General features: G+C 42.2%; 1 protein-coding gene across 4 annotated transcripts; it reads right to left on the bottom strand.

Moving 5' to 3' along the window:
* Window positions 1-2,472: 2,472 nt before the first annotated feature.
* PDCD2 (programmed cell death 2) lies at window positions 2,473-11,709 on the bottom strand. 4 transcript variants are annotated; one of them, XM_025383915.1, is made up of 7 exons: window positions 11,590-11,701; window positions 11,397-11,490; window positions 10,614-10,856; window positions 10,171-10,302; window positions 7,139-7,242; window positions 5,987-6,100; window positions 4,505-4,860 (listed from the first exon to the last, which is right to left on the bottom strand). In XM_025383915.1, exons 1-7 carry the CDS (start codon window positions 11,677-11,679, stop codon window positions 4,702-4,704), a joined length of 936 nt encoding a protein of 311 aa, XP_025239700.1. In that variant the 5' UTR covers window positions 11,680-11,701; the 3' UTR covers window positions 4,505-4,701. The 4 variants fall into 4 exon arrangements, with proteins under 4 accessions (XP_025239699.1, XP_025239700.1, XP_025239701.1 ...); XM_025383914.1 differs by having other exon boundaries at window positions 2,473-4,860; window positions 11,397-11,699; XM_025383916.1 differs by lacking the exon at window positions 4,505-4,860 and adding an exon at window positions 5,620-5,788 and having other exon boundaries at window positions 11,397-11,709.
* Between the last annotated feature and the right edge of the window lie 794 nt (window positions 11,710-12,503).

The raw sequence follows: 12,503 nt of genomic DNA, 5'->3' as shown, positions 1-12,503 counted from the left end.
TGATACCTTGTAAGAGTCATGTGATCATACTGTTTTCTAAAAAGTTGTATTTTAGATATAATGCCTGAAACCATTTTGGTGTCTGCTTGTTTGTTTCAGTCAATATTTCATTACATGCTTCATTGAAAGCAAATTAATGATCAGAACTCACAGTTGCTCAGGAAACGTGTATTTATTACCTTCTATATATTGAGCAACTCCTGTTTTCTAGGCACTTTCCCTGTGGTGCCTGGAATCCTCCCGGAGCTGCAGTCGGGTTTTGTTCCTCTGTTGGAGACAATGGCCCCGCTGAGGGGCTCGGCTGAGGTCACACAGTTAGTAAGTGGTAAAAATTAGTGGGTCCTTCAGGTGTAGAAGCTGATGCCCTCTCCACAGGCTGCCAACTCTCTGCAGTAACTTTTTTTTGCTTGTTTTGCAGTTTTTTTCTCATGGAATATCAGGTGGACATTTGTGGGTTCTTAGGTTTCATTGTTAGGGTGGGTTTTTTTTTTTTTTTTAATTGTAAAAGTACATCTTCAGGTGACTCAGGAATAAAATCAGAAAGGGGAGGTCCTTCCTTCCTTTCTCTTCTGCCTCTTTCCCCAAGATAATGACCAGATTAGTGGGTATCTTCTAAGCCCATTCTGTCTATCCTCTGGGCATGGCATTTGATCCCATTTTTGGAAAAAAATGATAGAATACATTCAATTGTATAGCTTTCCCTTTTTTCAGTCAATATATCATAAACCTATTTCCGTGATTGGGAATCTAGGATGCTCTTGTTAGGTGCCTTCACTTACTGAGCTGTTCCTGTAATTACAGTCATTGCCATGCCCTCCAGTTTTTCAGTGTCATAAACAGCGCTGCAGGGACATCCTTGTATGTGTGTTTTTTGGAGAGTGCAGGTGTTCACGTAGTAAACCTTCCTGGAAGAAGAACTAGACTACACATTCTAAGTTTTAATCAGTTGATACCAGATGGCAGTCCAAAGAGAACGGCGTATGAAATGCCCTTTTCTTGCGTTTCCCAGTCATTAGTGATGCCAATAATGTATGGATTAACTGGAAAGGCATCATTCCAATATTATCTCCTATCTAAGAAAGAAGTATCCCTTCGGGTATGTAGGTCTTATGTTCCTCAGTAAAGTTTTACAATCTTTTTCACACAGGGCTTTTATATTTCATAAGTATTACTTCCTTAAGATATTACCATTTCTGTTGTTTTATTACTGGAAGTTTCTCTTAACACTTTAAAATTTATTGTTGATAAATTTTTGTCAAAATTTATTGTTGATAATATTTTTGTTATTCCAAGTTTACTGAACTCCTATTACTGCTGATTTAGTTGATTGCATTGAAAGTTCTAGGCATGTAATCATTTGTAAATAGTAATTCTATGTTTTCCTTTCCAATATTTTTCCTATCAGTGCCTAGGACTTTAATGTATATAACTTAAAAAAAATCATCTCTTATAGTTGTAGCTACATATACAGGAAACCTAACAAATGTATAGCATAATGTATTATTCAAAGGTAGATACCCTTGCAGCCACCAACCAGGTCAAGAAACATAATTTTGCTGCCTGTCCTAGAAGCCCCTCCTTATGGTCCTTCCAGACACACACTCCTGGCTTCCCTCAAGCAGGAACTATTATCCTGACTCTCACGCATTTAAAGATAATTGAAGTTCCTTATCCATTTCTTTTCTTTCCAATTTACAGGCCATTTAGTGTTTAGAGCTTCTCATAGTCTGGGGTTTGCTAGTTGGAAATTCATGGTGTAGTTTCCCTATTCTCTGTATTTCCTGCAAATTGGAAGCTGCCATGTAATTCCTAGATCTATTAATTCATTAGTGGGTTGCAAAATGACATTTTAGTCATTTCTTTTTCATTTATTAACGTGAATACTTTTATAAAAGGATTATACTCCATATAACAGGATAAATACTTGCTTCTTTCCCTTTTTAAGTTTTCAAGATAAAATGATTTCATATTAATATGTCCAATTCAAAGCTCACAGGGTTTTTATTTAACCAATTCTATATTATATATACTCTTTCTTCTACAATGAGAATTTTATTTCTTAAAGACACAGGGGATGAGGAATTAGAATGTCCCATAATTACTCATTTACTTTACATATTTACTTTATCATTACTTTATCTGTTATATGTGCAATTTTTTTTGAGACATGATCTCACTCTGTTGCCCAGGGTGGAGTGCAGTGGCACAGTCATGGCTTGCTGCAGTCAAACTCCTGGGCTCAAGTGATCCACCTCAGCTTCCCGAGTAGCTAGGACTACAGGTGCACATCAACACACCCAGTTCACTTTTTTTACTTTTTGTAGAGACAAAGTCACTCAACTGTTGCCCAAGCTGGTCTTGAACTCCTAGGCTCAAATCATCCTCCCACCTCCACCATAACATTCTTAAGAGTAACAAAAATACTATCACCAATATGATTGCCAAAAACACTTAAAACTGTTTTTTTTTTTGGCTGTACTATCTGAAACTGTCAAAGGATATTTAGTATCTGAAATAAAAAGGCAAAGCTGAATATGCTGCTCTCTACAGCAGAGGAGAGCTGCTGTGGCTGGACAGTATCTGAAACAAGCAAATCTTAAAACTTTGTAGGTATTGAGAAATGGTGGATGCATGGACAGCACTGTCTGTGGAGCCATGATTACGTAGGTGAGACTTCTCATTACCTTGTGTTTTAAAATGTCTTCACGTTTCTAAAGGCAACTTGCTTAATGCATTTTTTAATTTAAATTTTTTATATTGTATAGTTTATTTTTAATATAGTTGCTATTTTTTAACACAGATGCCCAGTCGGTGCTGTGACATTTTCTTTCTAGTGATTTGGACCAGTTTGTCTCCCTCTTGATATACCTTGATATACCTGTTCCAAACGGAAAGGCCCTGTAAACTTTTAGGATCATCTCTGGAGGCTGACTGGAATAAACACCAATGACAGCTTGGCTGAGTACGCCAAAATACCTGCAAGAATGTCCATATCAAGTAACAGTTTTTACCACAGAAAGACCATAACATGTTTGCTTTAAAAGCCCTTAGCATTCATAACGTACTAACACATTCTGCCTATGCAGAATAATACATAATTTTAGATATGAAGGCCCCACTAGTCCAGGTTTCCTTACGCCACTGTGCTTCCTACTAAGTGTTGTGACCAACTCGTCACTAGTTGATGACAACTTACTCCAGTAGCCACAGGCTGACACCATAGTTATAGGTGGTTCTCATTGATTTAGCCATCCCAGGTTCGAAACTAGTACCCTCTAGCTCTTAAGTAGCCTAGTGTCAAACCTCCCCATGGGAGAAACTCCATACTGCAGTTTTCCATATGGTGCTATGTATAACTGCATCTTACACACACAGCTAGTACAAATTGCATATACATACTTATATAATACGGACTACTAGGACAGAAATTTCTAAATTACAAATCAAATAGCCAAATAGACAATTATATTAGCAAGTGACGTTACCTATGAAAACGTGAGGATTTATGGTGGCAATGCATTTCAGTTAACAGAGATGTGTTAGGGGACAATGTGAGCCAATTTAGATTAAGGAAATAAGCCTGAGAAATTGATCAGAATTAGCCGTCAGTATTCAGGCACTGATCAACAGCAATGTGTCTTCAGGGCAGGCATCACTGGTGCTGAGATAACTGGGAATTGTCAAGTGTGAGCTACTAGGGGATGCAAGGAACCTTAGTGTAGTCTTCGGAGCCACTTGCTTAAACAAATATATCAGAAACATAATAGGCCAAGGGTCAGCCCTTTGAAAACTGACTTCAGGGCCTTCCTTTCTTCAGGCTGCTGCCTCCTGGGCCAGACCCTTATCCTGGCTTACATTCCATAAGCCTTGTAAATGCGACAGGGAACATGTGTACAACGCTGACATGGAAAGGGAAGACCATCGCCTTTTGCCTTTCAGTGTCTCATCTGTAAGCAGGGCCACTGGCTGACGAAGATCGGTTCTGAAGGTAGAGCCTCTTCCAGTTCCAGTTCTGTGATCACAAAGCCACTGTTCCTGATCCTGCCAACTGTGATACTGCTGCTTCAGAATTACTGGGTTTCCTGTTTTTCATACTCACCAACCTGAGGTTTGGTATTTTTCTAATGTTCTGGGCTTCCAGTACATACTAGAGCCTGTGATAATCAGCTAATGATCAGACAAGTTTGTTGGAGTTTTACCTAAGTATTTTTCTTTGTGTTTTAAAAAACTTTGGGTGGGAAGTGCTCTCAGAGTGAGATAGTTTGACTTCATTAGGCACATAACCCATTTTTATTATAAAAAGAAATGCACGTATAAGTAAAACGATCATTTTAGTTAGTCCCACCATTCGTTGGTAACCAGTGCACTAAGTGTACATCTTTGCAGATTTCTGTGCATACATACAAATATTTTTACAAGAATAGGATCAAACCACGAATACCACCTATAATGGTATCTTGGTTGTCAATGTAGGTGTTGTAATTAAGACTGTGTAGCCTTCCACGGTGGATGTACCAAAATTTATTTAATTCTCTGTCAGTGGACACTTTTGTTTCAGTAATATGTAGACACTGTGTAAGCAATCTCTCAACATCTCTGCACCTTTATTTTTGGTATAAGTATTTCTTTAGGATAAAATCCCAGAAATGGAATTGCAAGGTATAAAAGAGCATTAACATTTTTCAAGGCTTTAAGATGCCTTTACGGTGTATCTGTTACATCCTGCTTCCACACAAATTCTTCTGTATAGCCAGTACCCAAGCTGCAGCTCTCAGCACACGTGAAGACAGCCAGGATGCCCCAGTCAATGCTCTTGCCCAGTCTGTCAGCCTTCAGGTAGTTTAGGAGCTGAGGCATGACCTGAGAAGAGGGTGACACACAGTTAGAAAGCCGCTTCACAGCAGGGAGCACTGCTTTTAAGAGACCTTCTCAGCCAGGATGATTATAGGAATCTTGGTCTTTCAATCCTCATACTACAAAGCAGGATTATAGACATTATACAATTAACATGTTTTAACAATCTAAAACTTCCTTATGACTTCAAAGCCCCTCTCACCTTCTGTTTAGTGTTTTCCATTTGAGAAACAAGTTCACAAGTGGCTGTTAATAAATTATTTTCATTACTAATATGCCACTCAAAAGGGCTGAGGCTTCTATTTAGGCAACTTTTACTTTGTATCATTGCAGATATTGTTACTCTTGAATTACTCAAGAAACACTAATTACTAGTCATGAATACAAAAAGGACATCTGTCAATGTAGTTATAGAGACCAGAGAAGAATCTTAGAAGTAGTCTAATTGAAAGAGTGAATAGGCAGAATAGCCACCATCCTGTCACCTCATTTTGGACCCTGAGAGCTCTGGCACTAAGAACCAAGCAGAGTTTTGGTTATGGTCCTCATAATTCCTTTTTTACCCAAAGAAACAAACCAATACTAGCTATGACTTTGGGAAGATTAGTGAATCCATAGCTCAAGAGCATTTCCACCCAAAATGGATTTTGGTATTTTGATGCTAACAGATCCTTTTGGGCAGGGGGGCACATTTATCTTTAATGCTTATATCCATTTGTTCTAACAAATCCACAAACCAAGATTAAACAGTAAAGACTCCTCTCATAAAGTATGGAGTCAAAGACTTCAATTAATGGAACAAGGAAGGTATAAATTATTTAAAATAACAAAAGTTAACAGAGGCACTAACAATAATGACGTAACCACACTGGAGGTGAGACAGTGTAGATACACTCATCTTGACAGAAGTCAGTCAACAGACAGTGTCTGAAAACTAGGAAACAGAAAAAGACAAGACAGTTCCTTCCAGGGAACTAGCCCCAAGGTGAGGCAGGAAACTGACGGTTTTCATCATAGGCCACCCTTCCGTACTGCTATTGGACCCATGTGCACAAATTACCTTGGCGTAGTTTTTAATGTTTAAAACAATCATGGTGATTACACACTAAAATCGTCCTTATTTAGGTCATACCTGGAATTCCAATATTCTCTTGGCACCACAGGGGCAATCTGGAATATCCTTTTCTTGAGGAATATTTTCACCAGAAATCCAGATGGGGGCAATACCTCTGCCATATCTAAGAATCTAAAATCAATGAGGATCATGTTCAAATAATCAATACCTTACCTAAAAGTTTCCAATGGTAACATGCTATCTACTCCATGAATGTTCCTACTCTTGATGTAGCACTGACCCAAAAGGCATGTCACAGTTCCTCCATCAGACCTGGCTGTGCCAGTGTGCCATTAATGCCTTCTCAATACCCCAAAGTGACTATTTCAGCTTATCTGACTCAGAGGGCATCAAAATATATTTCCTAGATGATGCTTTTACTACCTAATGTTGGAATGTTAGTCCTATGAATATATTGTGAAGGGACTAAGAATGAGCCTCTGCTCTGATTGCAGAGTTCTGCCCAGAGTCTGTCCCTGCCTTCATAGTTAGAAAATTTTAGGAGGGACAAATACCAAGTGAAACAGTGTTTTGAAAACTACTACAAACATAAGTAAAATTTCACTGTAATAAGCTTCCTACAGCAACTGAGTAGTTTTCTGTATTTTGTCTAAAAGCATATGCATTGCTAAAAACTGCCTTAGTGTTTAAGACCTAGATCTATTCTTCCTATAAACCCCTGGGTATTTATTTGAACCAGTGACTGGTTTATGGGTTTTTCCTTCGTGATTTACATTTATGGTAGGGGAGGTTAAGGAGAAAATGTTAACATGCCGCGTTTGTTTTACAAGCCAAAGGTACCTATTGGAAATGGGCAAAAATCACCTTTTTTCTTTTTGTGGGGGGGCCATTTGTGGCTAAACCTCATGTACCTCAGGCAACATCTCATTCATCTCCCATCCCTGATGCTTTCTTTAGAAAATGAACCCTGTATGATAAACAGTGTAACTTTTAGTCTTTTGGTAACTATTAAATGGATCAGCACTGCAAAACACCTTTCTACATGGCCCATCTGTGTGAGAAACTCCTCTAACAAGATAACAAAAGCCTGCTTTTATAGGCTCCTAAGGAACAGACTAGTGTTACTATGAAGTTATTTCTTCTCACAGATTATACTCATAAAACATGGCCTGAAGAGAACACAGTGAGGAGCTGTGAGTTCCACTTTACCTGTTCTGGTTCAAGGGCTATCTGAGTTTTAAACTTCTGAAAAATTGTATCTTCCCTGGATTCATGTTTTGCCATGGAATCCAGTTCTTCCTCAAGTGCTTCACCTGAAAAATCAACGTAACTATTATGAAAACAGGAGTAATCCCCACAACTTGTCAATTCACACCTGGAGAGGGCCCCCTTTTAATCAGATAGCTTTCTCTATTTATTCACTCATTCAAGTTGGACCATCTGAATTTCCAGGTACTCCATGCAGCTCTATTATATGGGCTTCCATTTAGTGCATTTCCTCAAAGCTTCAGAATAACAGAATGGTCAAGGGCTTAGGACTGCCCAGCACATCACAGGACACCCAACAAATGTGAGCCCTTCTTATCATTAGTATCCTCAGCTGGTAGGCTCACTCACTCAGTCATCAAATGTTCATTTCCAGCCCATTTCTGGCCTGGTGCAGCGGCTCACGCCTGTAATCCCAGTACTTTGGGAGGCTGAGGTGGGCACATCACCTGAGATCAGGAGTTCAAGACCAGCCTGGTCAACATGGTGAAACCCCGTCTCTACTAAAAATATAAAAACTAGCCAGGCGTGGTGGTAGGTGCCTGTAATCCCAGCTACTCGGAAGGCTGAGGCAGGAGAGTTGCTTGAACCCAGGAGGCAGAGGTTGCAGTGAGCCGAGATGGTGCCACTACACTCCAGCCTGGGCGACAGAGTGAGACTCTGTCCTAAAAAAAAAAAAAAATGTTCATTTCCTTCTCCACATTTCTTCCTGGGATTACAGCCACCCTGAGCCACTGCTGTCCCCAACAGACCCATGTCTCTAAGTATAACCATTAGTCTTTGTAATGTACATTAAAATAGAACTGATATACCTTGAGTAAGAGAAGCTAAAGTAACTGATGAAACTGGAAAGACACTGATGGTGTTCACTTGCACCATCAGGTCTGATGGAGGAAGTGTAGGATGCCTTCAGATTGATGTTCCATCAATTATACGAGGAAAGTTCCAGTGTAACCATTAGGACACTGTAAACGCTGTTTCCTCAGGCCCTACTGCCTCCTGCCAAACTCTTTCATCTGGGAACTCAAATTCAAGTCTCAGGTAAAACACAGCTACCTCCAGGAAGCATTTTTCTTTTTAATTCTCCTTTTATTTTGGAACATTTTGAACATACACAAAAGTGGAAATACTATAATGAACCGCCATGTACCATTAATCAGCTTCAACACTTATCAAGTCCAGTGTTTCCTTTCTCTGCCACTTCCAACTCCATCATTACTCTGAAGTAAATCCCACACATACCACTTTATTCATAATTTACGTGCCCCTAGAACTCAAACTCTTTCCTTTTATTTACCAATTTGAAAATAAGTCTGTTCCTAAGTATCCTACAAAGATGATTACTAAGTTTTTTAAAAGTATCATTTTGAACCCGTTAAACATATCTGATGCAGTTAGTGTCCTTGTAGATGTTCAAACTGTCCATCTTTTGCCAGCAGGAGCCTTTTCATGTTGCTTAAGTTCTGACATGGCCCTAGTAATCCTTCCTGGCATCCTTAATCTTTGATATGACCACGTTCCCACATTATATGAACATTTCCTGACCCAGTTCTGGAACCAACCACCTCTCCAAAGAGCCTGGAGTTCCTTTTAGAGAGAAATAGTACATAGACACAATCAACATTATCTTCCTCCTACGCCCAGCGCCTCAGTTTTCAGTAACACCAACATAATTACTCATTTCCTTTATCCCCCCAATATACACACAACCATCTCAAAATAAGAGCAACAGTTTATTAATAACATGTTTATTGAAAATACTAACACTGTTACGTTCTTTTCATTCTCAGGGTATATTCCACTAGAGATGTACTGTCCTATGTGTTGAAGTCACCTAGAAGAGTTCTTAGTGTGGTTATATGACTACATCAAGAGTTTTTTACTTGTGATGATTAAGGACTGGTTTTTAACTTACCTTACTTCATAATCTTAAAATACACAGTTCCACAGTCACATTTATACTAATAAGGCATATTTGAAGTCCAGCTTTCATCCTTGATCCTCCTACTCTAGGCTCTGCCTTCTCCTAAAGGTAAGCATTTTCATGATCGTTTTTATCGTACAGGTATGGACACACGTGTGGTCCCTTCCAGGCAATCTTCAGTGATGTCACATGTGTTCTGATGGCACCAGTATTATACTCTTATCAGTCATTACATGGAATGTAACTTCCCCAAGTATTATTTGGGATCCTCCATGAGACTGTGAGCATCTGACCACTGGAGTGTTGCTTCCCATTATATCCCTATTATCAAGCACAAGGTCAGGCACAGAGTAAGACTCAAACATGTTTTGGAATGTAGGACTGGTATTAACTACAAACCAGTAAGCTAATGTTTTCATTTTGAGTCTATAAATCTAATTTTGTGGTGGTTTTGTGTATGGCTCAAGGCTCAAATTGTAAAATTTAACATTATGTGACCAAAGCAAGTTATACCCAGAACCTCAATTTCCTCACCTTCAAAATGGGGCAGTTTCTGACTTACTGGTCTGCTGTCAGGATTTTAATGAGCTCATGCACAAACAGTATGTAAGGTAAGTGCTGGATAAATGTTGGCTACTATAATAAAATAAACCTCTAAGATACTTGGTCAGCACAAGTACTACCCGAGTATGCACTGTAAGTAAACTGACAAAATTGTGTATCTAAAACTGGCCAGATGAAAGAGAAACTTTTAAGGGGCCCTTCTGCATGCCCGACACTGTGCTAGGCACTCACACTATCCCAACCTGAGAAACAGATCTGGGACCCAGAGGAACTTACCAAGCTTCCAGCGTCTTGTGCAGCCCTATTTATGTGACCATCTGGATACCCACCCTTGTCTTTACGGGGAGCGGAACACACCTCATAGGTGTCAGAAAACACAGTCCGGGAAGTATATTTTCAGCTGAGGTACCTCTCTTCTAGACACACTGAGCTTTCTTCCAAGCATTATGTTTAACCACTTAATGGATGAAGTCCTCAAACTGCTTACCCATGCTCCCTGTAATCTCTGAGTAATCTTCCTTTTCCACAACCTCAGGCATAATCTCCTCTTCTGTTTCTATTACAATTTCAAATTCTGGAAAAAGGAAGTTGTGGTCTGGAATTATATGGTCGAAATGGTCTGAAACGAAAGGGACAGCACTATTAGTAATCATTTAGTTTTGAAGACAGTTTAATAATTGGCTGTCTCTAAAGTACTATATTCCCTATAGTTCTGGCATTTTAGATAAAGGGTCATAAATTAAATGCCTATATGGTGACATTACCCAGTGATTCAGACTTTACAGCCTCTTTTTTACAAAGGTGTTCCAGGTATGAAAAATTTTGAAGTACTATACCTTCCCTAATTTTAACTTTAAAGTTATCCTGGAAATATTTGGGTTGACAAAGGCGATGAAACTGAACTGAGATTTTTAAAAAAAGATTACTCACCTGGTTGTGCACAAGTCTGCTTATGTCCCAATCTCCAGTCTAGGGTCTGATGCTCCTTGCTGCAGTAATATGCTTTGTGGCATCTGGAGCATGTTTTGGGGCCTAAACAGCCACAAACCCTGCAGAGATGAGCACCAGACTTAAGCTGGAGACACACTGATTCTCCTGTTTCTGGGGGAGGATTCTCAGAAGGTGGCTCATATGAGTAAAAATCGTTTTTCCTGGGTAGCTGATTCCTAAAAACTAAAAGAGAATGCAGAGAAAAGTTATATCTTCAAAGAAAACAGCAATTCAAATATTTCATCCTCTACACATAAAACTGAAAATACTTTTTTAAAAAATGAAAGTTTTTGCTTTCAGGAATAAGCTTTTAAAATCCCGAAACTAGATTTCGTCTGGTACACGCAATTGAGTTGCCTCCTGGAGCTAGTCTGAGTTAATCAAATTAGTAAGACTGATCGTTAAGAACGACTGCCAAAAATACGAAAAAGCTACTGGGACCCATCTTTCCAAGACAATTTCTATTATCTGAATAGCACCATACCTAGCACCCACTGATTAAAAGCTGGGGGCTACCGATGCGCATGGGCAGTTAGAAGCTTGTGCAGTAAAAATGAGGACAGCCTGGAAGGGCCCGGGAGAAGGTGCTCCTGGGGAAGCGCGGGGGAGGGAGCTCGAGGATGGGGCGGCAGCGGTGCTTTCCGCCGTCTCCCTCCTGGCTCCCGGAATTAACGCGCACGCGTGGGAGGCATGGCCCCGTCTAGACCCCGTCTGGCGGCTCACCTCGCAGGCCGGCACAGCACGGCGGCTCGCGGCAGCAGAAGAGGAAGATGCCACGGTGGAAGGCGTCAGCGCGGCCGGGCAGCGGCGCGTACACCTGCAGCAGGAAGGAGAGCGGGCGGCCGCACAGCGCGCAAGCCAGGGCCCGGGGCCCGGGCAGCCCGGCCGCGCCCAGCCATGCCGGCCGCCCGCCCACCTTGCTGGGGAACTGCTCGCTGCGCAGTCGCCACGCCGGCGCTGACTCGGCGAAGCCCAGCTCTACAGGTCTGGCCCCGGCGGCAGCCATGCGGGGCGCGAGCTGGCGTGAGGGGCGGGGCTGGCGTGAGGGGCGGGGCTGGCGTGAGGGCCGGGGCTGGCGTGAGGGGCGCGGCTGGCGTGAGGGGCGGGGCTGGCGTGAGGGGCGCGGCTGGCGTGAGGGGCGGGGCTGGCGTGAGGGGCGCGGCTGGCGTGAGGGGCGGGGCTGGCGTGAGGGGCGTGGGGCGCAGCCCACAGCCGGGCCGGTAGGCGGAAGTCGGGCGCGGGGCCGGAAGGCAAGAGGCGGTCACTTTCCGGAGGGCAGGAGGCGGGAACGCGCCTAACGAGAGCGGCTGCAGGACCCAAGCGAGGGAGCGGGGCAAGGAAACCTCCCAGCGTTAGCCCCGCCCCTGGCGCCTCTGCTTCCGAGCCGCTTACCTGGTTCCTCCGGGTGCTCAGGGATGGTTCTGGTCTTTGGAAGAGTCGCAGCTGGTGACGGCGCCCCCCTCGCCTCTGCTCATGTCCTGCTGTGGACCTGCGGGTGACCGCCAGCCAGGCAGAGCCCTCACTCAAACCTTGCCTGCTGGTGTCCTCAGGATGTGGGAAACCTGTGCGCTGGCCAAGTGTTACCCAGGAGTAGGCAGTGAAAGATAAATGAAGGTTGAACAGGTAAAGTGAGGACCGTACAGTGGAAAGCGAGAATCCTGTGTGCCCTGAAGGTAATGAAGAAACCTCTGCAAAAGAGTCTTTTCTGTCAGTCTTAAGGTCTCTGTTTTAACGTTAATGCTGGCTTGCTGTGCCTGAATTCCAAGGGAGGCGTGTATTATGAGGCATGGCCAACCCCCACGCGTCATTGCCTGAACTGGTTTTTCAGGT

Source organism: Theropithecus gelada, chromosome 4 (genome assembly GCF_003255815.1).
Source record: "Theropithecus gelada isolate Dixy chromosome 4, Tgel_1.0, whole genome shotgun sequence".
Lineage (NCBI taxonomy): Eukaryota > Metazoa > Chordata > Mammalia > Primates > Cercopithecidae > Theropithecus > Theropithecus gelada.
This window is presented reverse-complemented; position numbering and strand designations above follow the sequence as displayed.